Raw genomic sequence first — 26,387 nt, forward strand, 5'->3', positions numbered from 1 at the left:
ATAACATACAGGTACAGCAAGCAATTAAGGCAAATGGTGCTTTGGCCTTTATTGCAAGAGGATTTGAGTCCAGGAGTAAAGATGTCTACTGCAATTATAAAGGGCCTTGCTGAGACCGCACCTGCATTACAGTGCGCGATTTTGGTCTCCTTATCTAAGGAAAGATGTACTTGCCATAGAGGGAGTGCAATGAAGGTTCACCAAGCCAGTTCCTGGGATGGAAGTGTTCTGATGAAGAGTCATATGGACTCGAAACGTTAACTGTATTCCTCTCTGCAGATGCTGTCAGACCTGCTGAGTTTTTCCAGCTGTTTTTGTTTTTGTTTCAGATTTCCAGCACCCACAGTATTTTGCTTTTACCTGGGTTGGAAGGATTGTCCTATGAGAAACGATTAAATAGACTGGGCCTTTATTCTCTGGCGTTTAGAAGAATGTCATTCAAATACACAAAATTCTTGAACATACTCAACAACTGAGCATCTACCACCCTCTGGGGCAGAGAATTCCAAAAGTTCCCCATCCTCTGATTGAAGAAATTCCTCCTCATCTTAGTCCTATATGGCCTGCCCCTTATTCTGAGACTGTGTCTCCTGGTTCTACAGCCCCCAGCCGGGAGGAACATCCATCCTGCATCTTCCCTATCGTGCAACCACCACACCCCCCACCCCACCCTTCCCACCCCCCTGGGGAGCATGTAAAATTCAGCCCTTGGTATGGTGAGGCCATATGAATCATTCAGCTATTTTATTTCACAGCAAACCATCCGGCAGAATAATAGTTGTAATTGGACTCTTAATTCAAACAGTACAGCTTTTATTCTGCGTATTGATTAAAAAAACACGCTCACTACATTTCCCTGCAACAGAGAGTTGTCTAGCTGACAAGCAAATTAACTTATTCTTATCTTCTGAGGCTAGCAAACATTTTCTCTTCCAGCATTTTAGTTAAAAACATTTCATTGTGTTATATTCACAGCCCAAGGGGAGGGATTATGCTGGATCACCAGAACCAAGGAGCTCCTAACTCAATAGGTGAGATGTTCATTGATGTCCAAAATAGTCGAATATAAACCTTGGTTTTGCTTTTGTGGAAACAACTTCAATGCCTAACATCTTAATCACCTTTTGTCTTGGTTCATTTTTTAAAAATTTGTGCGAATAATATTTAAATATAGCTCTTTTCCAAATCCTGTGGAAAATGTTCAAACAATCCTAAGGATCTTAAAAAGACAAAGAAACACAGTTTTTCCATTGCTTTGTGAGAAAAGAGATCTTTTTCTCCCTTTTAAGAAAGTGAGGACTTCTGAATCACAAACCAAATTGCAAAGTAATTATCTTTAGTGCTCCATTTCCAGCATTGGTTCAAATTCTGTGCATTAATGTTATTACAAAATTAATGCTAGCAAACCAGTATTCTAGGCGTTGGATTGTTGTGAAAGAAAATTACAGAACATATCTGTACCAATCATGATTTAAAATTCATACTGATTCTTTTCATATTGCATAAGTTTTTTTCTGAGATGACAAACAGAAAAATTACTTCCAAACTTCTGTCAAAATCATTCTGCAACCTGTTGTTTGGAAATACAGCACAGCAGTCTGCCTGACTGTTTCGCTGTAAAGAATCACTTGTGACGATATATTTTTTGAAATAGACAGACAGCTCCTGTGAAACGATGCATTAAAACTGGGGAGGATACTATCCGAGGCCATATCATGCTCTGCAACAGACCAGGGCCAGAATCTTCGGCTCAACGAGCGGGCATGGGGCCCACTCGCTAAGGCATAAAATGACACGCGGTGATGTTGGGCGTGCATCCAGACATCACCTCGCCATATTCAGATTTTCAATTTGGTGGGCGCACACCCGAGTCGGTTGCGTGCCTGCCGAACTGTCAAAGGCCTATTAAGGCCTGTTAATTATCAATTAAATCAATAAACTGAGCTGCCCGTCCAACCTTAAAGTTGGTGGGCAGGCGAAGAGCCCAGACGGCCTTCGCATTTTTCATGGAATTTCAGCCACAGGCGGGGTGAGGTTTCAGAAATGTTTTTAAAGTCTTGCAAAAATTTTTAATAAAATTAATAGACATGTCCCAATTCTTGTGACAGTTTCACTTACGGAGACGTGTTAAATTTTTTTTTCCTTTATTAAATTTTTTTGCACTTTAACTCATCTCCTTGGGGCAGCTCTGTGACTCGGAGATTTCTGTGCTCTTTCATGCAACCGTCCCCCTCCCTGCCTGCACAGGAAGTGCTCAGTACTTCCGGGTGCACGTCACACTGTAATTACATTCAGTTGGCCTGCCTGTGATCGGCTGCGTGCACACCCGCACCCACCCAACCCCCCGCAGTAGGGAGAAAATTCTTCCCCAGCAGCTATACTTTCACCAAGACAGCCTGCAGCAGAGAACTGACTGAAACAATAAGTGGTGAATTCAGGGAACATGTCATCACTGATGTGGCCCAATTGCCATGGAACCTGAACGGCACCACATAACGTAAGCAATTATTATTGAAGTACTTAAGTATGCAAGGTTTGACCCCTTAGCTTTCAAAATCTGTCTTTACAAAGTCAATTTTTTTTTAAAAAACTCGAGTTAGACAATACAATAATTAATCTCATAATAAATTGGCAGTTCGTTGTTAAGTTGTGGGCTTTCTGTTCAGTTTGTAGAAATCTCTAATTATAACTATTAGGTAGATGTTGAACCTTTGTAACTTAATTTACGAAATATACTGATAAGCTTCATATTATAATTTTACTAAACATGCAACAGATTCCATTTTAGGTGTCAAATTATTAAGGTAATGAATGCAATTACTATTATTGTTACATATGTTATTCTTGGGAATATTAAGAGACAGCTTGCTAGCACAAGAAAGCTAGCTCATCCATCTTCATGTCATATCACTAGCCAAACTCCCACTAATTTGCCTGGGTTTTTAATCTGGTTTGCCACGTCTTCCATGCACTGACATGGCTGTCAGTTGGGGTAGGGAGTGCACATATTGTGTTGCACAGGGCATCTCTGTTACGTAGGGTGAGCTGGATGGACCAATGGGACATTTCCTGTCTGCCATTGTTCATAATTGCTTTCTTTGCAGCCTTGCTATTCGTTTTCCTCGTTGAGTTAGGGTGCAGAGTTGTTTTGGGGAGGTTGAACAAGATGGCTTTATTATTGAACTGCAGAAAGTTCTGGTTTATCCCTGATCACTGACAGAGTGTCAGCAGGTACATGGTGTGTGCTTGTTGAGGCACTGGAGAAGATTGGCCAGATTTCCACTGTAAGCAGTAACGGAAAATTAAGCATTTTTTCCAGCAGAATAAGGGGGGAATATCGATGGATCAACAATAACATTAAATACCCTTAAGGTAACTAACAGCCCATTCCCAAAAATCAGATAATATGGCTTGAGTAAGTCTTAATTTGATTCTTCCCTGAACAGCTTTTTCAAGGTAGTTAACCTAAATCATACTATTCCATACATAGAACTTGGCACAACAATGACTATCAGCTAGTTATCCTCTCCAATTTTGTTTCAAAATAAAACATGTGACTCCTACATTCTGCCCTCAAGCACCGCAGGTAAATTAAGATATTAAATAATTTTTCAAATAATGTACTATTAATTTACTACCAGTAGCGATTAATCAAACTGGTATAATTTAGTAAATGCTATACAAGAAATGGTGACATACCATTATTTTTCTGTGAAAAGCAGAATAATATTGCATTTCCCTCCAACGTGGAAAGCATTTTGAATGTATTGTACTTTTCCAATGACAATGTTATTACCCTGATTGTTTTAATATATCTTCTGGAATTGTTCCTTACTGGAATTTATTTCCTATTTAAAACAGACAAATTGAATCATTTACACAATGGGCAGAATTTTATGTCTTACAGATGGGTGCACGTGCGACCCTAACGGATGTGAAATAGTGCGAGGCAAGCGTCCTGATATCATCCCGCATGTGAGCGATCTTCAGGGTGGCTGGTGTGCACGTCAGTCGGAAGTGCGCCCGCCGACAATTAAGCGAACAATTAAGCCCATTAAGGAGGCAATTGAAAGTGATTTTTCCTGGCCCTGCCACCTTTATGGTTGGCGGATGGGCCAATCGGCCAGGCAGCCTTTACATTTTTGCTTAAAACTCAATCCAGGGCGGGATGAAATCTCCATGGGGAAATAAAATAAAGACTGTTTTTTTTATGAGGTATACTTTCAGGTGCTTGATTATGCTGCATGGACATATTTTGCAGCATTTTTGTTGTTTTATTTATTCTGTGGAGGTCTGCAGCTCCCTGAGGTAGCTGTCTGCCTTCAGGGAGCTCAGTCGAAGGGCTCACCAGCACCCTCAGTGACATCTGCGCCCAACCTCTTCCCACCCCCGCCGTGCTGGGCCTTTCTCAGAGCGCGTTTCACACTGGCTGGCCATTAAACGTCCAGCCCAACATGAAATCATGCTCGGGGCCGACCATGGTCGGGGGTCCGTTTCCCGTCCGCTCCCAAGCCCGCCGATCGCATGTGCCTGACGAGCGAAAAATTCAGGCCAATATGTGTTACAAACAAAAGCGTAAAGAAGGGTTATGATCTTTATTCCATTGGTGCTGACAACAACTCACTTGTACTTACTCACCTTATGTTATAAGATGAGCATACTCACGAAAGAGAAATTGTATGCAGTACCTGCATACGCTCTATCATGAGTATGGATGAACCAGAAAATCCTGAAGCTCAACAATGGAGCCATCCTCTTTAGCCCCCACATCTCAGCTTTGATCCTGTTCCCTTCCTGGAGAATTCCTTCTAAATTTCATCACTTTGATGACCTTCTGAACCCCCTAACTAAACCATCACCAAGACTGCCCACTTAGACCTTCAAAATATCACCATTTCTATCCATGACTCACCTTGTTATAATAAACTCCCCTGTTGTTCCCTTATCAGCTCCAGACTCAATTGATACAAAGCCTCCTCCAGACTCCAACCTACAAAATCTCCAATGTCACCACCCACATCTTAATCAATTTGAGATCATACTAAGCTCAAACGTCAGCAGCTCAATGCATCAAATTTAAAATCCTTGCTCTCATCAACAAATAGCTTAATGACATTATCCCTCCCTCACTCATCTTCAACAACTTCCTCCAGCAATACAACTTTGCTCACGTGCTTAATTTTTCCAACTATGGTTTGCTCCACTGTTGTTGGTTAAACCTTCAATCATTATATTTCCAATCTCAAAGTCTCTCCAGTTGAAGCCTTGCTTCATGGTTCTTTTAAAAAACATTTCTCTTCAACTGAATTTTTGGTTAACTCTTTCAATTTGAACTCCAATTCCTTGGTTCCTAACAATAAAGTGTGCTGGGATATATCAATATAAAGCCATTGGCCTGGATTTTGCTGTAGAAGTGGTGGCAAACAGTCAGCATTTGCTGTCATTGTTTCACTGAAATTGACAACATCGGGAGTCTGCACATGCGCAACAGAACATGTAAATCCAGAAGCTGCCATCAGTGGTTCTATTGTGAGTATGGATGAACCCGAAATTTCTGCAATTCAACAATGAAGCCATCCTCTTTAGCCCAACATTCTAGCTTTGATCCCATTCCCTTTCTGCTTCTCCAGTCGGTGCATTGTTGAGGTCTCCTGGAGCGCAATAACTAAGCAATCAGTGAACTGACAGAAACTTCCACTTTTGCAATGTTAGTCTCATTATAAAAACCCTCGAATGAGCTTTACCTTCTGAATGAGGTGCAACTTTGTTTTAAACACGTATTAACTTCATGGGCAGAATTTTTGCCCTTGTTGGGTGGGCGCGGAAGGGGCAAGGGGGAGCAACTGCGAAACAGGCTGCCACCCATGGATCGGGCTGCAACCACAATTTTGCGCTGGCTGGCCAATTAAGGCCCGCTAAGTGTGAACACCGGCCAATTAAGGCTCGCTGAGCGTGAACACCGGACAATTAAGGCCCGCTGAGCGTGAACACCGGACAATTAAGGCCCGCTGAGCGTGAACACCGGTTGCAGAAGGTTCGAGGAGGGATGGGCGGGGGCCTGTCAGCCGCCGGGTCCAATGGCAACCGGTTTAAAATCGGCGCAGGCAGCCCCAGGGAGACCACCCATGTCGGAGTTGCTGCAGCGACATGGCTGCAAATGCAGATGTAGATGCCAGGCAGGAGGTGAGGTCAGGTGGGCACTCGGCCCCCTGTTTCTTGGATGAGTGCCTCGCTGTCCACCTGGAGGAGGTGGTTGCCAGGAGGGATGCCTTTGTCCCCAGAGGTGGGAGGAGGAGGCCACACACCTCACAAAAAGGGCATGGGAGGTGGCGGCAGCCTGGGTGAACAGCCACAACATGGTGCGGGCGCACCTGGGTCCAGTGCAGCAAGAGGTTTAATGACCTGCTGCGCTCAGGAAGGGCGAGTACCATGTTGGCATGGGTCAGTGTGTTGAAGCGTTAAGGGCTGGCCATCCCCCCGTGGAGCTCAGAGGTGTTACATTCTGAGTGCCAAATGTCAATGATGCCAGAGATGGCCAAGAGGTTGTGCCCTGGCTGCCTGGGCTGAATGTCTTGTGGTTTGAGGGCCACGACTCGGATCTCTCTCTGCAAGGTGCTCCTCAGGTGGGGTTGACCAAGCTGCAAGGGCGGTGCAGGTAGCGGGTGGGCTAATCAGTGCTCCTCTGCCCTTTCAGGAGAAGACATCCCATAACAAGATTGAGAGGTCATGGACTGGCAGAGGAACCCCCCACACCTCTTCATCCTCTCCAGATACGAACAGAATGCCTTGGAGCTCAAGAGGCAACATGCACCTCAGTCAGCCGACCGCAGAGAGACTGGTGTATCAGAAGGAGGTAAGGGGCAGGGCCCTGAGTTGAGAGTTTTGGGTGGTGCAAACATTCTTGCATAGTCTCATCGTTGATGGAAGTCTCCAGACTGGATTCCCCATTGAAAGATGATGGCACCATGATGCAGATCTCCACTGTCTCACCAGGGTGCCTGGCATGCACCGTGACAGTGTGACAATTTTAACTAATGACATGTCCTTGTTCTCCCTTAGATCTGCCATCAAGCAGCTAATCTCAGGACCTCCAGGAGCTACCCCTGACACTGGAGGACCACAAGGCTCCAGAAGCACCTGCGTCACACCCATTCTCTGAAACAGGCACCAGCGCAGATACCAGCACCTCGATGGGCATTAGATCAGCAGTTAGTATTTTGGTACACATTGGTGAGGGCACTTCACACTCGCTTAAGGCGCAGGCAGAGGCAGAGTGTGCCCAGGGCGCCGGAAGTCAGAGGATTGCTGGAAGCCAGGACGATGCTCAGTCCAAGGCTGATGATGAGCCTCTGGGGTTGACCAGTAAGCGGCAGATGCTGGGTGTCCAGAGGGGTGTGTGGGAGGATCTAGCAGAGATCCAAGAGGGTATGCGTGCCATGGTCTCTAATGTGAAGGAGTCCATGCGGAGCATGAGCACTGTGTTGACCCTCATGGCCGAGCGCACTGCTTCCTCCATTGAGCGAGTGGCGACTCTAATGGAGAGGCTGCTCCAGGAACAGAATCAGGGGTTCCTGGGGTTGTGCTTGGACCTGCAAGCCCTCACACAGACACTGACCTCAGGTGGTCAGTGCCAGTGCGGGAGATGGATGAGGCACCCAGTATCCAATCTAGCTGCCCATCCATCAATGGCGAGCAGGGAGGTCAACAGCGACCTCACGTTGGTGCACGAGCAGCTTGTCGTCTCTGGGGACTCCTCTGAGGGCACTCTGGATGACGGCAGCAGCGGAGGGAGGTTCGGTGGTATTGCAGTGCACCCCTTGAATGGTCCAGGCATTGGAATTGCATCTCGAGAAGACCTATGGTTGTCTCTACCACTTCCCTTGTGGAGGCGTGGCTCCTGTTGTACCGCTGTTTGCCTCTGTTCTTGGGCGGCGGAGAGGCATCATGAGCCACCTTTTCAAGGGATAGCCCTTGTCACCCAGCAGCCATCCATCCAGTTGGGCTGGAGCACTGAATAGTCTTGGCACTGGGGTGTATCTGAGGATGTGAGCATCATGGGAGCTGCACAGACTTGCAGAATCTGCATCTTCTGCTCACACACTATCTGCATGTTCATGGAGTGGAAGCCCTTCCTGTTGACGAAGGCACCCGGCTGACCCGTGGACGCTTACATAGCCACATGTGCGCAGTGAATTGCACCCTGGACATGGGGAAGCCCAGCAATTGCCGTGAAGCCTCTGGCTCGCTCAGTTTGGCTGGCCTCATCCGTGTGGTAATGAATGAAAGTCAATACATGCCTGAGCAGAGCTTCTGTCACCAGCTTGAAGCAACCATGGACAGCTGATTGGGACACTCCACACAAATCCCCCACTGAGCTCTGGAAAGTGCCACTGGCACCGAAGTTGAGGGCCACTGTGACCTTCAGTGCCACTGGCATGAGATGCCCACCCGCACAGTCAGAGCTGATGTCAGGCCCAATCATCTGATAAATGGCGGTCACTGTCTCCCTTGAGAGGCGGAGCATCCTTTGGCATTGCACCTTGGACATATTCAGGTAGCTGCATCACCACCTACAAACCCTGGCAGCAGGTTAGTGGCATCTTCTGTGGCCCCTTACGCCTTGGACTACCTGCTGGTCCTGCGTCCCTTGTACCTGCATCTCTCCTCCCACAGGTTCCTCCCATGGAAGCTGCATTGGAACAGCTGACCTCCTCTCCTTTCTGCCTCTCTGTTTCTCCTCAGAGGATGTGCCACCAGCAGAGACCACAATCCCCATTACCAGAGTAAGGGAAGGCTGTCTGATATCTGGAAGGGTCCACAAGGTCTGAATCCTCAGGGGGTCTGGCAGACACCAATGAGTGCTGAAATGATGCCTGGAAATGTTAACAATAAAGCCTCGATCAGAGATTAAGCTGCCAAGTACCCATAAGCAACCAGCTGCTAACTATCTCCAAAACTCCTCACTACTCACATTGGCAATGCTGCTGACCCTTTTTATCCCACCCATGGATGAGGTTTTGTAAATTGTGGGCTGCTTGCCTGCCCATTTCACTCATATGACGAGTGTAAAATCGGACAGGCAACCTTAAATCAGCGTCAGTTGGGTTCTTCAGGGTCTTAACTGGCCTCTTAATTAATGGCGGGTGCGGCTCTGACTCCAGCATGTGCCAGCCGACTGAAATATCGTGCGAGTATGGTTTGCCGTGTGAGAATATGCTTATCCTGCTCATTGACATCCACGCTGTTGGATGCTTGGCTGAGCTCCAGATTAGAACTGCCATTAGGAAAAAGGACACCTGTGCCACAGGAGATCACTAGACCTTTGCGGGCAGCTTTCTTCAACATCAAATCGCGGAAAGCCATCTTCTTAAATAACTCTCCCCTGGCAAAGCCACAATTTCCAACAATAAGCAGTCCATATCCAAATGCAGCAAAACCGGGAAATATCGAGACTTGCGCTGTTAAGCAGCAAGTAACCTTCACGCCACGCAAGTGTACCATCTCCAACAAGAGAGAATCCAACCATCACCCCTTGACATTCAATGGCATTACCATCCCCGAATCCCCCACAATCAACATCCTGGGGGGGTTACCATTGACCAGAAATTGAACTGGGCCAGCAATATAAATACTGCAGCTACAAGAGCAGGTCAGAGACTAGGAATCCTGCGGCAAGTAACTCACCTCCTGACTCCCCAAAGCCTGTCTACCATCTACAAGGCACAAGTCAGGAGTGAGATGGAATACTTCCCACTTGCCTGGATGAACTGAAGAAGCTGGACACTGTCCAGGACAAAGCAGCCCGCTTGACTGGCACCATATCCACAAATATTCACTCCCTTCACCACCAACGCACAGTAACAGCAGTGTATACCATCTACAAAGTGCACTATAGGAACTCACCAAGCCTCCTTTGGCAGCACCTTCTAAAACCATGACCACTACCAACTAGAAGGACAAGGGCAGCAGATAGATAGGAACATCACCACCTACAAGTTCCCCTCCAAGCCACTCACAATCCTGACTTGGAAATATATCACTATTCCTTCACTGTCGCTGGGTCAAAATCCTGGAACTCCCTTCCAAACAGCGCTATGGGTCTACCTACACCACATGGACTGCAGTGGTTCGAAGCGGCTGCTCACCATCACCTTCTCAAGGGCAATTAGGGATGGGCAATAAATGATGGCCTAGCCAGTGACAGCCGCATCTCATGAAAAAATAAAGAAAAGTTGGTCATCTTTCACCAGCATTGCAAAGAGCTTATGGGACTCTGTCACCAAGATTGAGAACATCCAACCAGCTGCCTCTGTTTCTACCCTCCCATGGGACTAAACCTCCTCTGAAGTTCCCCCCTACCTACCCCTGAACTCTTATCTTCCTCTAGTTTATCTCCCATCTCACCTCATGCTGACTCCAAACTCATCATGTCCATTAGACCCACATCGTGCTCCCTCAACACGATTGCCACTAAACCTCTAACTTGCTAACTCCCTTCCTGCTCTCCATGTTGTTAGTCATTCTCTCTCTTCAGGTGCTGCCCCTCTGTCCCTTAAATCTGCCATCATCACCACTCGCTTAAAAAAAAACAACTCTTAACCCTATTGTCCTTGAAAACCACTGCTCCATCTCCAACCACATATTCCTCTCCAAAGTCCTTGAAGGTGTCGTCACCTCCCAAATCCATTTCCATCTTTCCTAAAACTCCATGCTCGAATCAGTCTAATCAGTTGTCTGCCCATGCCACAATATCAATTTGGCTCTAATCAAAGTCACAAATGGTGTCCTAAGTGATTGTGACAAAGGTAAACTATCCCTCCTTATCCTTCTCGACCAGTCTGCAGCCTTTGATACAATTTACCAAACTGTCCACTTCCAATACTTGCAATGGCTCCTCTTGCTGCTGCCTCACCATTATTCTGGTGTCTTCCAAGTATCAACCCTTAACCTCCTTCTAATTCACATGTAGGTGCTGTCTGTTGGTGACAATCATCACAGCGTTAGTTTTCACATGTACGCTGATGACACCCAGCTCTACCTCACCAGCACCTCTCTTGACTCTCCTACATTGTTGCTAGAATATTAGACTGCTTAACAGACATTCAGAACTAGATGAGCATAAGAAATAGGAGCAGGAATAGATTATACCGTCCCTCGAGCCTACCGCACCATTCAATATAAGCCTGCTGATCTGTGGCCTGAATACTACTCTACTGCCTGCTCCCCATGTCCCTAGATTCCCTGAGGCACTAAAAATGTTTCTATCTCAGCCTTAAACATACTCAACGATGGAGTATCCACAATACTCTTGGATAAGAAATTCTAAAGATTAACAACCCATTGACTGAAGTGTTACAATCCCAGCTGAGGTTACCCCTGGACAAGCCTCATCCCAGGATGGAACCCAGCTTGATAGATCCTAACTTTTAGTTGTTTGTTTAGATACGTTGAGAGGAGCTACTGAACAGAGGCACAGGGGTCAGTTGATGAACTTTTAACAAAAGAATAAAACATTCATTTAACAAGAAAAGATGAACTATATTACAATACTCCTTTATCCACAACTATAACTTTATAGATGTATGCAGGTTTGTAAGGATAACACAAGTTACAAAAGTTATCTTATACTTTAATCTACACAATAAGTACACAGTCCATGTAAATCTATGGCACCCCGTGGTCTAAAATCAAACACCACTCTAAAATCAAGTGACAGATGAAACCTCAACCAGATGCTATGGATCTCTTAACTCACCGCCTATGCATCACACTGTGAACCAACCAGTCTCACTGAATTCCATCCTTCACGAGAGTTTCCAATCTCGACTCTCCAAGACCTCACCTTGGAACCTTCTCCCAAACTGACACTCTCTCTCAGACGTCTTCTGCAAGGGTTCACTTCCAGGGTTTTGAACTCTCCTTCTGATGTTCCTCTTCCCTGGGTCACCACATGCATTCAAGCTGTTTTCTGCACACTCTGTCTCTCTGACTCAGCCGTCAACAGTACACCACTGCTGATTGATGTTATGGACCTTCAGTTGTCTCTTTGGGCCTTCTTGCCTCTTGGAAGCTGTTCTCGTTTTAAATCTGCTTTCTGCAGCTTTTGTCTCTTTAAATCTGAAGCATGGAGCCTCTCTCTCTGCCCCTCACTCTTAACATCACTTAATAGGACTATTTCCAGATTGCTGTCCATCCTTTGGCTAGAAGGTCCTCTTTGGACTGTCCCTCTTCCACTCCCTTAGATTTTTGGGGTTTTTCCTTTAGCTTGGGACTGGCTATCTATAACCTTTGCTCTAGTCTCTCCTGGCAGCAACTTTTAGAACAACTGCACTCAAACAGCTTCCAAAACAACTGCTGTTTCTCTTCTGTGTATGTGTCTGTCGGAGGGACCTGCCTCTCTGGCTCCCTTTGCTAGGCAACATTCCAATACTTCTACCCTTGTATATTTACCTTCATTTTATAGGAGTCATAAAACTCATCATTAGAAATGCAAGCACCTTTTTAAAGTGAAACTAAAACTCTATTTGGCCTTTCTTAACAGATACAGAAATACAAATCAAACTTAAACTTTAAAGCTAAAGCTCATTCCTAGCACCCACAAATATCATAGTTTACATAAACTCTCTCTATTTCCTTACAGAAGAAATTTGATTTATATGTAATCTGAGTCTTTTACCTGAAGACAGACAAAATATTTGTTCAATGTATCTGCCATTTCCTCATTCCCCATGATAATTTTTCTTCTCTCAGCCTCTAAAGGGCCAATGTTTGCTTTAGCTACTCTTTTCCTCTTTATATAATTTTAAAGCTCACACAAACCTTTTTCAACAGCTTTTTGGTGGTCCTTGGTTGGCTTCAAAAAACCTCACTCTTTGTAAAATTATAAGTCTCTTCTTTTAATCTAATTCTATCTTTAACTTTCTTAGCAAGCCACGGATGGATCTTTGTTTTCTTTTTGTTCTTTTACTGGATGTGGGTGTCGCATTTATTGCCCATCCCTAATTGCCCTCAAAAAGGTGGTAATGAGCCCCCTTCTTGAACCACTGCAGTCCATGTGGTGTAGGCACTGCTGTTAGGAAGACAGTTCCAGGATTTTGACCCAGTGACAGTGAAGGTACAGTGATATAGTACCAAGTCTGGATAGTGTGCAGTTGGAGCAGAACTTGCAGGTAGTGTTGTTCCCATGTATCTGCTGCCCATGTCCTTCTAGGTGGTAGAGGTTATGGGTTCAAAAGGCACTACTGAAGGAGGCTTGGCGAGCTGCTGCAGTCCACCTTGTACATGGTACACACTGTGCATCAGTGATGGAGGGATTGAATGTTGAAAGTAGTGGGACAGGTGCCAATCAAGTGGGCTGCTGTCCTGGACGGTGTCAAGCTTTGAGTGTTATTGGAGCTGCATTTACCTAGCCAAGTGGAGGATATTCCATCACACTCCTGACGTGTGCCTTATGGGTGGTGGGCAGGCTTTGTGGAGTCAGGAGGCGATTTGTTACAGAATGCCCAGCCTCTGACCTGCTCTTGTAGCCACAGTATTTATATGGCTGGTCCAGTTCAGTTTCTGGTCAATGGTAATCCTGCAGGATGTTGTTAGCAAGGCAGTCAGTGATGCTGATGCCATCGAATGTCAAGAGGAGATGGTTAGATTTTCTCTTGCTGCAGATGGTCATTGCCTGGCACTTGTGAGACGCAAATGTTACTTGCCACTTGTCAGCCCAAGTCTAAATGTTGTCCAGGTCTTGCTGCATAAAAAACACCGGCTGCTTCAGTATGAGCAGTTAAGAATGGCGTTGAACCATCAGTGAATATCCCCACTTCTGACTATATGATGGAAGGAAGGTCATTGATGAAGCAGCAGAAGACAGTTGAACCTAGGACACTGCCCTGAGAAACTCCTGCGGTGACGTGCCTGGACTGTCCCTTCGTTTGTGCTGGGTATGACTTTAACCAGTGGAGAGTTTGCCCCGATTCCCATTAACTTCAGTTTTGCTGGGACTCCTTGATGCCACACTCAGTCAATGCTGCCTTGATGTCATTCACTTGTTGAGTTCATTTTTTTTGTCTAGTTCTAACCCAACTGTTCACAACCTTGGTGTCATATTTGACCAAGATGAGCTTCTGACTACATTTCCACACCATGAGTAAAATCGTCCATTTCCACCTCCAGAGATTATTCATTCCTTTGTTACTGCTTGATTAGTCCAACACACACCTAAGTAGACTCCCATATGCTCTTTCTCTTCATGTCCTAGGAGGGCACTGGCGACTATGGATCTCCATATCAACCTTGCTCTCGAGGCATGGATCATGTTCATTGGTGGTCTAATCATCTAGTTTGCAAGGCCCTTTAAAAAGATTGTTCTTTGTCTACCTCGATCTCTTTTAGAATCAATCTTTCCCATCAGATTCAGAGTTTCTAAATCATGATTTCTTATGTGCCCAAGAAATTCCAACTGTCTATTCCTGATCTTGGTCAGCAGAGTTCTTTTGGTCTCAGATTTTACTAGCGCCTCTTCATTGGTAGTGCAATTTGTCCAAGATATTTTCATTATTCACCTCAAAAACCACAGCGCTGCAGCCTCAATTCTTCTCTGCATTGCTTCACTGATCGTCCAATTCCTGATTTCATAAGTTTCATAAATTTGTGTAACGTAGCATTCCAGGATTCTCAGCTTTGTTTTCATGGCTAATTTGGAGTTGATCACAATTTTCTTCATTTTTTGAAATGCATCTTTGGCCATTCCAATTCTTTGTTTTATTTCTTAGACACACTTTCCACCCAATGTTATCATACTTCCTAGGTAACAACATTTGTCCACCCATTCGACCTTTTATTCTTCACTGTGATCTTACATTCTGGCATGACTTTCTTCTATGATGCTACTAGATATTTTATTTTCTTACAATTTATGCTCAGCCTTTTCTTCTCACTTTTACTCAAGATTCTATCCAAAATCTTTTGTTGTTTCTCTTCCGAGTCAACAATAAGAGCTGTGTCATCAGCATACGTTATATTATTAAAGTTGGAACTTCCAACTAATAATCCAGGAATGTCTTCAATCTCTCCAAGAATGCTTTTCACTATACAAACTAAATAAATCTGGGGAGAAAACACACCTTTGTCTGACCCCTCTTATAACCTTCAGCAAATCGCTAAGATTGTTCTCAACGTTTATGGCTGCAGTTTCCGCATACTATCCTCTGTTGTAAAGTTCAGATCAAAAACTTTGCTGCCCATGTCCTTACTCGCACCAAGTCCCGTTTGCCTATCATCCCTGTGCTTGCTAACCTACATTGGTTCCTGGTCAAGCAATATCTCGATTTTAAAATTTTCATCTTTGCTTTCAAATTCCTCCATAATCTTGTCCCTCCCTATCTTTGCAATCCCCTCCAGTTCCACAATCCTGAGTTATCTGCACTCTTCTGATTCTGGCCTCTTGAGCATCCTCAATTTTATTCACTCCACCACTGGTGGCAGTGCCTTCAGTTGGCCAGGCTCGAAGCTCTGGGGTTCCCTCCCTAAACTTCTCTGACTCCCTTCCTTCCTTCAAGAAGTCTCTTAAAACCTAACTCTTTGACGACGCTTTTGGCCATCTGCCCTAATATCATTTTCTGTGGCTCAGTGTTTAATTTAGCTTTGTAACACTCCTGTAAAGTACTTTGTGAGGTGTTATTATATTAAAGGCATGGTATAAATAAAAGTTGCTGACACCAGTGAACACCATTGCTTTGCAAAATATGACCAAGAAATAGTTCTATTTACTTTGTTAAAACTATCCATTCTGATATTCCAGCACATTGGCCTTATAGTTATTAGGTAACAAAACCCACTTACAAGTCAATTTTCTGTAGGTTAAAAGGATTTGTTGAAATAAAAAATCAGCACACTTATTGAACGACAGGTTTGTTAAAAATTGTTACACATTACAAATTCCAACCTTGTTCTTAATGAATATATTAATTTTCACAAACCCCATTGTACTAAACTGTGCTGGATATAAAACACTAAATAGTTATAAACATTACCTGCCATGCCGACACGCAGTATAAATCATACCCTCCTCACTTCCTACAACAAAATTGTTGACATCTCCTGTTGGGAAAGCCATGCTAGTGACAGCTACTGGCTTTGACTTGTTGTAAACCAGCTCCATATTCTCCTAGTGAAAAAAAAGAAAAAAGATTAACATATAGAGTTAAGTTCTTTTTCCACTCCTCAATTTTCCTCTTATGAAGACTTTATGCTTGCTGAGTTATGGAAGGCACCTCTTAAGTTGTAATCATGTGTGAAACTTCAGAGGAAGTGTTGGGAACCTACCATAAGCTGCGGCATATAAATCGACTAGGTGTATAAGGTTACCCCATTTCTCGGTGTCAGAATGGATATTTAGGTCTATGCTTGGTATAAGTCGACCCCCATCCATATTCTGTAGCTGTTAAATTCATGCTGAGGGCCATATGTGCATTAGGGGTTGGCCTCAATTTTTCAGCTCAGAGATACATGTTTAGGGCAATACTTACTTTTTAAATCAGCAAATGGCATTAAGAAATCAGTACAGGCCATGCTGCCAAGAAGATGCATAGGAGTTTAAGACATGCCCACAGAGACCATGCATAGTGACCGACGAACAGAGATGTGTCCTCCTGCACCAACACCTATGGTTCATATTTTAAACTCAGTGTATAAGTTGACCCCGTTTTTGAAAGATTTTTCAAAGCTTGAAAGGTCGATTTATATGTTGCGATCTACTGTACATATAGAGCATACTACATTGCCCTCATCAGACATTCTCATAAGCGTACTTCCCATTGGACTTCTTGAGGAGTAATCAAAGACATGAACTGTGGCTGATTTTCCATCTTTAATCTAAGGGTCCTCATGGCAACTGTATGGCCCTGTATACTACCCCTGAATAGATCAGCTAATTTAGCACAGGTTGGGTACTGAAGCCATATCTTATGACCTACCAAGCACTAGCTAGACTGACTGAACCACAATATCTTAGCTAACCAAAAACTTAAAAACTCCATGTTTTGTAATGCATCCCAAACTGTTTGGGGGGTGGGGAAATGAAAACAAAAACTAAAATCACCAGCTTCCAACTGGAAAATATACTTTAAAGAATATTTTGTGTTTAATCCAAATTTAAAATGTTATATTCCAAATTTTGCACTTGAATAGTAAATTACAGGACAGGAAAGGATTTTAGTGCTGTGTACAGTCATAACTAAAACACTAGCTTAAAATAACAGATCTAATTTATACTTGAAATTACTTTTTTAATATTCAAAAAATTATGACATATTTTTGTTAAATATAATGTTGCTCATGTAAATTGAAAAATATATTTTACCAACAATAAGGACCAGGGTGTCATCTTCTGAATGGTGGCAATTTGGGAATTATGTTTTTTGTTAAATTCTACATTCTTCTATCTACTACCTGGAGATATTTTCTTTAGGTATTGCTATTAAATTTAGTCTCTGTTATTAGTGCTCATTCTGGCATATACTGATGCATTATTTGTCAAATATTTACCAAAAATCTAAATTCTGAGGAAAATCTATGTAAACTGTATTGCCTGTGACATCCTCCAAAGTCTATACTAATTGTGACCATCCTAACATTGTTTTACCAGACTTGTTCAGTCATGTCCAGTTTTCTTGCAAAGGTTATAGGCCATTTCATGGGTAGACTTTTACTACTCTACTTAATATCATGCTATGTCAGTAACAATGATGTGATTGGAATACAGATTGGCCCAAAAGTTCCTGTAACCCGTCAATGAAAAGCACCTACCATTAGTTAGACCCATGCTTGCCTGTTTCATTTCCATAATATTTTATCTGGCAAATTGATTGGTGTGTGAAATGGAAACTGCAGACTGCTCCACAGGGCATCTGCGATTTGAATGAACAGGGCAAGCAAATGTGCATCTCCCTAACCAATCAGGTTGAAGGATTGTGAAATGAACCATGCAAGACAATGCAATTAGAATGGGTGAATTCAATGTCAAATCAGGCACAGAAAGGGGGAACGGAAAATTGGATTAAGCAAGAGAGGGAAAAAAGACAAGGTGAAAATAAACTCTCTTTTAAAATCTCCAATATAATTAAAACTTGATGGAATCAGCATCAGTAGTTAACAATAACAGTATTAAAGGCAACTTAGACCTGAAATGACATGATTTAGCTATTCATGGTGAGCTGCCGAATATCTATGGTGCAAGTACAAAACTTTCCACCACTCAATGCATATGAATGAGAAACCAGGCAGCAAGGTGCCACGTTCACAAAGCTCTCAGTGGAGTAACGCCTCTCTGACAGAAACTTCTCAATTTCTGCATTCAATCAAGCATCTGGCCTCGCTTGAAGCTGCTGTGGCATTTGCACTTAGAAGAACAGGGAGTGCTACAAGCCTTTAAGTTATTTATCAATTTTTGGGCCAATATGTTCAACAAATCATTTACAATTAAATGAAAAAGCCATAAAATAAACCTTTCATGAAAAACTGGAAAATAATTTAACAATAGAACTTGCTCACGAAAACACAAAAAAGCAGCATATGGCTCAAGTTGTATGTACTTCATCCAAACACAACAGGCAAATTGAAATCAAGATATAGCTATGGGAGCATTTGAAAGATCAACATTTTTATCCCCTTTCTGTGGTTACCCAATTGTTAAATAAATTATAGCATTATATTCAATACACATTTAGCGAACAACTTGCATCTAACTAGACTATTTCTATGGTTCTACGTACTAGTGAAGCATGTTTTAGTATCATTAGGAAGACTGAAAGGTTGCTTAAGGACCAACTTTAGAAAACAGATCATTAAAGCAAAATGCAAAGGGCTTCCTTGAACATACATCGTGAACATTCAACACAGACACACCATTTTTAATGATCCAGTGACACGGTCATGTTTAATTCATCAGAAATCTACTGTTAAATTACGACATTAAGGTACAATAATAGGCAATGTTCATATTTTACTTCATAAAATCGTAACCTCTTCATGAAAAAGCTGATCATGTTGGAGATGAGGTGGGAAGATAGGTTGGTTAGAAAAGCCATTTTCATTACTCTGAATTCACACACAAATCATATATTTCAACATAATTTACTTCTTTCTATTGGATGTTGTTTGAATGAAATTTGAATAATTTTTAAACAACGTCCCTTTTTGGCTTCAACATATAAAAGTATAGGGAAAGGCCAAAAATATGGAAATCTAATGTTGTAAAGATTTGAATTAAAAATATTTCATTTAAAAACTTTCCATTTGCTGTGCACAATTTTAGACAACCTCACAGCACACAATTGTTTGTAAGGAACTATTAGTTGATCTCTCACAGACTTACACAGAGTGTGGTGGTGGGGAGCGCTGGTGGGGGGTGGAAGGGAGGTGAAAGGGTGCAGTAAAATGAGCAGTGTGCCTGGCTGGGTGCAGCAGCAGGCTGTTTCAGGAGATTCTAAACATCCAAATCTCATTCGCACATTGTCTGAGCACCACGCCCTAGCCCTAAACTTGCACCTTTCTCTAGTCTTGCTTCCATCTCCCTCATGCACTCTTCTACAAGACCTACGTTCTACTCACTCAACCCAACTTTCCTTCATGGTCCTCATGCTAGCTCGGTTTGAAAATGATTCACTTTTCTCAGGTACTGTCCCTTTCCCATTCAAAAATGCATTCAACCCCTCCACAAAATAATATCCTTGACCCCACTGTACTTACCACTACTAACTTCTCTCAAAATTCCATCCCCTCTCCAAATCTTTGAGCATTCACTTCCCAAATCTGTTCCTACCTTTCCTGCAACTCCCATGTTTGAATCTCATCCTTGCACCAGTACTAAAGCAGCCCTTATTAATCAAAATCATAAATTACATCCTCTAACTGTGGCAAACTATTCCTCCCTATCTTACATGAGAGGTGTGGTCTCTGACACAGTTGACCACACCATCATCCTCTATCACCTTTCCTCCATTGTCCAGCTGAATTGAACAGCCATCACCTAGTTCCACTGTTCCCTATCTGGCCACAGAAACTCCTGCTTCCCTTCCTGGCCCCATATCATTACCATTAGGTCTAATCTTGACTATCTCCTTTTTCTCATCACCATTCTGCCCCTTGGCAACATTACCTGAATACATGCAGGTCCGGACATTGCACAAAATGGCAATTATCATCAGATTGCCTCTCTGCTCGAACCTTTCCACATCTCAACACTACTCAGCATTTCTTGCTGTGTCTTCCAAGCCCAGCTTCTCCAGAAATGCTGAGTGTAGTGTCCATCAGAGAACTCTATCGTAGTGCCATAGAGCGGGGGAAGGCAAGACTGATCCCATTTTTGATGGCAAAAGCTACTACAAGGCAAGTTTAAAGTTCCAGTGCGAATGTTTGTGAGTGGGTAAAAGTTAAGCCTATCTGCTCCTGAAAGTCTCATGCATGCTTTTGTAACTGCCTTACTTGATTATTCCAACATTCCATGTCACCTTGCCATCATCCATCTTCCATTAACTTAAGCTCATCCAAAACTCCGGTGCCTGTATCCTAACCAGCACCATCCTGTTCATCTGTGTTCACTGACGTACGTTGGCTCCCATCCACCAACACCTCAATTTTAAAGATCTCATTTTTATATTCAATTCCCTCCCTACCTCTATAACTTACTTCAGACAAACAAGCCTCCAAGGCCTCTGTGCTCCTCTAATTCTGGTCTCTTGTGCATACCCAATTCCCTTTGCCCAACTACTGGTAGCCATGTTTCCAGCTGTCAAGGTTCTAATTCTATAATCTCCTCTCTGAATAAACGTCTCTGCTTTGGAAAGTTTTGCAATGTTAAAGGTGCTAAATAAACGCAAGTATAAATTTAAAGATAAAAACAAAAAACTGTGGATGCTGGAAATCCAAAACAAAAACAGAATTATCTGGAAAAACTCAGCAGGTCTGGCAGGTTCTGTTGAAGGGTCATGAGGACTCGAAACATTGACTCTTTTCTTCTCCACCGATGCTGCCAGACCTGCTGAGTTTTTCCAGGTAATTCTGTTTTTGTTATAAATTTAAAGAATTGTTCAGGTAAAATTAAATAAGAAAGTAGCTCAGGCTAAATTTAAGAGAGTTTGTTATGAGAACTAATTATATTCAGCATAGATAAAACAGTTCAGAGGATTTAATGCCTGATTAAACCATTTTCTGCACCCGCTGTGGGTTTAGTGTGAATCTTACAAATTTGGTCCTTGACACCTAAACATTAAAAAGAATGCAAACAGAGAAGAAAATGGAGGTTAGAGTTAGAAGCTGAACAGAATAGTTCAAAGTTTATTTAAAAAAAAAACTGATGAGAGTCTGGTATCCTGCTTCAAAGAAAAGCAGTGGAAATTGCTGAATCTAGATGGTAAGAAGCTATATGATTGGGAATTTCACCTTTGGTTCCAGTTCATACCAATCAACATCCAGAAGCCGAATGGACTGTCAGCAGTCAGCAAAGTTGTTTTTTAAAAAATTCATTCATGGGATGTGAGTGTCGCTGGTTAAGCCAGCATTTATTGCCCATCCTTAATTGCCCTTGAGCAGGTGGTGTTGAGTTGCCTTCTTGAGCTGCTGCAGTCCATATGGTGTAGGTACAGCCACAGTCCTGTTCAGGAGGGAGTTCCAGGATTTTGACCCAGTGACGATGAAGGAACAGAGATATATTTCCAAGTCAGGATGGTGAGTGACTTGGAGGGGAACTTCCAGGTGGTGGTGTTACCATGCATCTGCTGCCCTTGTCCTTCTAGATGGTATTGGTCGTGGGTTTGGAAGGTGCTGTCTAAGGAGACTTGGTGAGTTCCTGTAGTACATCCTGTAGGTGGTACACACTGCTGCCACTGTGCGTCAGTGGTGCAGGGAGTGAATGTTTGTGGTTGAGATGCCAATCAAGCGGGCTACTTTGTCCTGGATGGTGTCAAGGCTCTTGAGTGTTGTGGGAGCTGCACTCATCCAGCCAAGTGGAGAGTATTCTGTCACACACCTGACTTGTGCCTTGTAGATAGTGGACAGGTTTTGGGGAGTCAGGAGGTGGGTTACTCGCCGCAGGATTCCTGGCCTCTGATCTGCTCTTGTAGTCACATTATTTATATGGCTAGTCCAGTTCAGTTTCTGGTCAATGGTAACCTCCAGGATGTTGATAGTGGGGGATTCAGCAATGGTGATGCCTTTGAGTGTCATGGGGTGCTGATTAGATTCTCTCTTGTTGGAAATGGTCATTGCCTGGTACTTGTGTGGTACAAATGTTACTGGCCACTTGTCAGCCCAAGCCTGGATATTGTTCAGGTTTTGCTGCATTTGGACATGGATTGCTTCAGTATCTGAGAAATCGCGAATGGCGCTGAACATTGTGTAATCATCAGCGAACATCCCCACTTCTGACCTTATGATGGAAGGAAGGTCATTGTTGAAGCAGCTGAAGATGGTTGGGCCTGGGACACTACCCTGAGGAACTGAGATGATTGAGCTCCAACAACCACAACCAATTTCATTTATGCTAGGTATGACTCCAACCAGCAGGATATGAAAGGACGATAAAGATTGCATAAAATGAAAAGGGAGATCTTTTGAGAAGACTGAAAGAGTGTGAATCAACCAGCAGTAAAATGTACTGTTCTTTACAGGAAAATTGAGACTGAAAATTAATGCAAATTGAACTCTAAATCCTAATTGTAAGATTTTCTTGGTTCTGTCATTGGTTAAGCTCTTATAACTTTGTAAATACAACATGTAACTGTTAAGTGTAATAAGAGAGGAAATTGTTACTTGTATAGCATCTAAAAAGCCACTTGTTAAAATGCTTATGGTGCTATAATTCATTGTAATTTGAAAATGTTGTAAAGAAATCCTTACTGCGGTAAGGCTTTCCAAGGTGGGAGTGTGATGAATCCCTGCTTTGCAAGCTGTTGTCTGCGCTGACTGTGATTTCAATACATATTTTCTCAAAGACCCTAATATAAACAGAAGGTTTTGAAAATTGGAATTCCTGACCGAAACACCAGGCTTCTGATAAATCAGGATGTGGCTTAGGTTGTTAGGGAAACTGATGCAGATTGGGAAAAAAAGCAAATACCAGGTTAAGAGGCCAAATTTCAGCCAGTGGTCAGAACAGACACAGGACTCTTAATATACAACTTTCTTTCAGCAGAAAGAGAACAGTTCAGTGGCAGTAGAGAAGCTGTGAGCGTAAGATAGCTCATGGCACTGCTGGAGGAGGAGACTAAAAAGACTGATTCCAGGAGCAGAGTTGTGAAGATCGGGAAAGGTGCACCTTCTGGTGGACATTGTACCCATGGAACTCAGGGGTGGTAAAACTAGTAAAGATGGGATTTCAAGCCTAACTCCTACATGAATAAAGGACATGAAATTTTACCCAGGGACAACAGTTTTGTGGGACTCCATGGCTGAGATTAATGCCAATATATGCTGAAGGAACTACATGAGAAATTTGAGAGATCTATTGTCATTGCATCTGCTATTGAAAGGTAGAATTTAAAGTTTCTACAGAATACAATTTTCCTGTTAATTCATGGTTAGTTTCTGGTGATTTTGATTTGCTTGTTACAGTAAAAGTTTTAAAAAGTAAAATATTGTCCATGGAGTTGTTCTGTTGGGGTCATTTGGGAAGTTTGGTTCTTTCACATCGTTAGTCTCCACGCCAATGTAACACTGGGGAGAAAAAAAATTGTTCACGTAACACAGGATACACTGTTTCTCCGGTGGCAGGTTTCACCACTGGATACTATCTACGTGGCTCTCCTCATTGAATAATCCTGAGCAGGCCATACAGGCAACACCTGGCATGGTTCTCTGCCTTAACGAATCAATGTAGGTTATGTAGCTTTGATAGTGTCCTATGCGAACAAATATTTCCCCCAATATGCTTTATCTGCAGCTGTGGAGTAGAAGGCAATGCTGCTGCCATATTTCCCACAATTCCATGTTTGAATGTTTCCAATGAGGCTTTGGCCCTAATCAATCTTGTGATTGTAGCCATCATGCACTACTCCTCCATATTTTTACTTCAGTGGTGTTCAACAAAGTTGACTGCACCATATTTCTCCAACACTTCTCTTCATCTGTTCATCCAAGTGGAAATACTATTGCTTTCTTCTATTACCTATCCAGTCACAGCCACAGAATCTTCTGCAATGGCTCTCCTGCCACTCCCTGCACCATAACCTCTGGAGTTCCCCTGGCACTATTCTTAGCCCCATCCTATTCCTTATCTACATGCTGCCCTTGGCAACAGATTCCAAAGACATGAGTTCTTTCACCATGGATGCTGTCTGAAGTGCTTAGTATTTCCAGCATTTTCTGTTTGTATTTCTGAAGACATGACATCAGGTTCTGACTGTATACTGATGACACGCAGCTCAAAGTCACTACCTCTCTTGACCCCTCTGGTTTCAGGTCTCTTGTTCAGTATCCAGTCTTGGATGAACTGCAATTCCTCAAATTAAAGAATATGGAGACCAAAGACATTGGCCGGGATTTTCTCCTCCCACCCATAGTGGGCATCAAGACGGGCAGGAACTGAAAATATCGTGTGAGTGAAAAAAATCAGTTTCACATTGGTGGGAAATCAGGTTGCAATTATCTGCACCTGACTTCAATGGCGGCGCGTTTCTTGCCGCGTCATGTCCGGCATCTCATTTTAATGCATTTGAATATGAAGAATACTCATTATAATGGTTGCTTGCAGGAATCATACCCCGCCGCACGCCCGCCCCACCCCCACACTGGATCGTCGGCGTCTAATTAGACTGACGTGTTTTACAACCAGATATAAGCAGCATGCACCCTGCGACTAGCACTTCGCTCATGACTTTGAGGTTTATTCACATACCTTGCATTGCGCAGTGCTCAGGGCATTTCGGAATTCATGCAACTCTTCACAGGCAGCACCACGTCACTCTCAGGGGGCTTTCTAAAGGTAAGGTCCTAACTACCTGACCAGCGGTAAGGCAAGGGTGGTAAGGGGCCAGAGGGCAAGGCCTTCACTGGGAAAGGGGTGAAGGTATCAAAGGATGCACTCTGACACATGGCTAGAGGGGTGGAGGTTGGAAGTGTCCTCTGGGTCAGAATAGGGAGGTGGATCTTAGAGAGGGACATAAGCGAGTTGGGGCCATAATGGAAAGATGGCAAAGTGAAGAGATGCTTCAGATAACATTACTGACCTTGCCCTAGATCAGGGAGGGGGAAGGCATGTCAGTCAAGTGTCATTTGTGTCCAGTATGTTGTGTGAAGTGTGTGTTGTCCTTATAACAGGCGCCTCGGTTCAGGGGGTTTCTGATTTAATGATGGGCCGCGGTCGGCCCATTATTGGCTGTAGATAGTTAAAGTGTAGGGCCATTCGAGGGCCTCATGGTCTTAATATCTCTCTGTGCAATAGGCCTCATTAAGGGGAGGGCCAAACTGCAAATGAAGCGTAGGCACATTTGGCTCAATGCATTCAGGGGGCTACACAGGGATATCCTTTACAATCAAAATGACACAAAGCTTTGGAGGGGAAGCCTTAAAAATCCTTGGAGGGAGGGAAACCTGAACATAATGCACCTCGAGGACAATGGCAGGGATTACCACATTCGCAAAAGGGAGGGTCCGAGCTGGTCTTGTAGTGTGGCCCTAATACCACCATCTTGCAACCTGAAGCAATAGCACAGCACAAAATTAATCTGAGGAATAGCTCAGCTGGTGATGTCTGAAAGGGCCGTTTGAAGGACTGGTGTACTGCACTAGGGGGTCGATTTAAAGTGGCACCCAGCTGAACTGTGTATTGCCAATTGAGGAGGGGTGCACATCTGAGACACATTGTGAGCCTTTCAATGATAATGCAGGGAATCAGGAGAGCGAAGCATGAAACGGATTCATGTGAGATTAGTGACGAGTCAAAGCACGAACAAAATTCCTAACTTTAACCCCTTGTTCCAAGCATGCCAATTGCCTACAGTAATAATGAGGTCTAGAGCATTTAGGTGACTGGACAAGCTGCAGATGCGTCTTTAAAGCAGGAGCTCACAGTCACAGAATTACGGAATTGTTACATAGAAACATAGACAATAGGAGCAGGGGTAGGCCATTCAGCCCTTCGAGCCTGCTCCGCCATTCATTATGATCATGGCTGATTATCCAACTCAATAGCCTGCTCCTGCTTTCTCCCCATATCCTTTGATCCCTTTCGCCCCAAGAGCTATATCTAACTCCTTCTTGAAAACATACAATGTTTTGGCCTCAACTGCTTTCTGTGGTAGCGAATTCCACAGGCTCACCACTCTCTGGGTGAAGAAATTTCTCCTCATTTCAGTCCAAAATGGTCTACCCCTTATCCTCAGACTGTGACCCCTGGTTCT

General features: G+C 43.5%; 1 protein-coding gene across 2 annotated transcripts in view; it reads right to left on the reverse strand.

Annotated features, from left to right (window-relative positions):
- The window catches only part of LOC121276595 (cytoplasmic dynein 1 intermediate chain 1), a 312,746-nt gene that overhangs the window by 45,467 nt on the left and 240,892 nt on the right, over positions 1–26,387 (reverse strand). For both annotated transcript variants that reach the window (XM_041185192.1, XM_041185190.1), the window contains exon 13: positions 16,026–16,159. In XM_041185192.1, coding sequence (XP_041041126.1) covers positions 16,026–16,159 — 134 coding nt within the window. The remainder of the gene's footprint in view (positions 1–16,025; positions 16,160–26,387) is intronic.

Source organism: Carcharodon carcharias, chromosome 3 (assembly GCF_017639515.1).
Source record: "Carcharodon carcharias isolate sCarCar2 chromosome 3, sCarCar2.pri, whole genome shotgun sequence".
NCBI lineage: Eukaryota > Metazoa > Chordata > Chondrichthyes > Lamniformes > Lamnidae > Carcharodon > Carcharodon carcharias.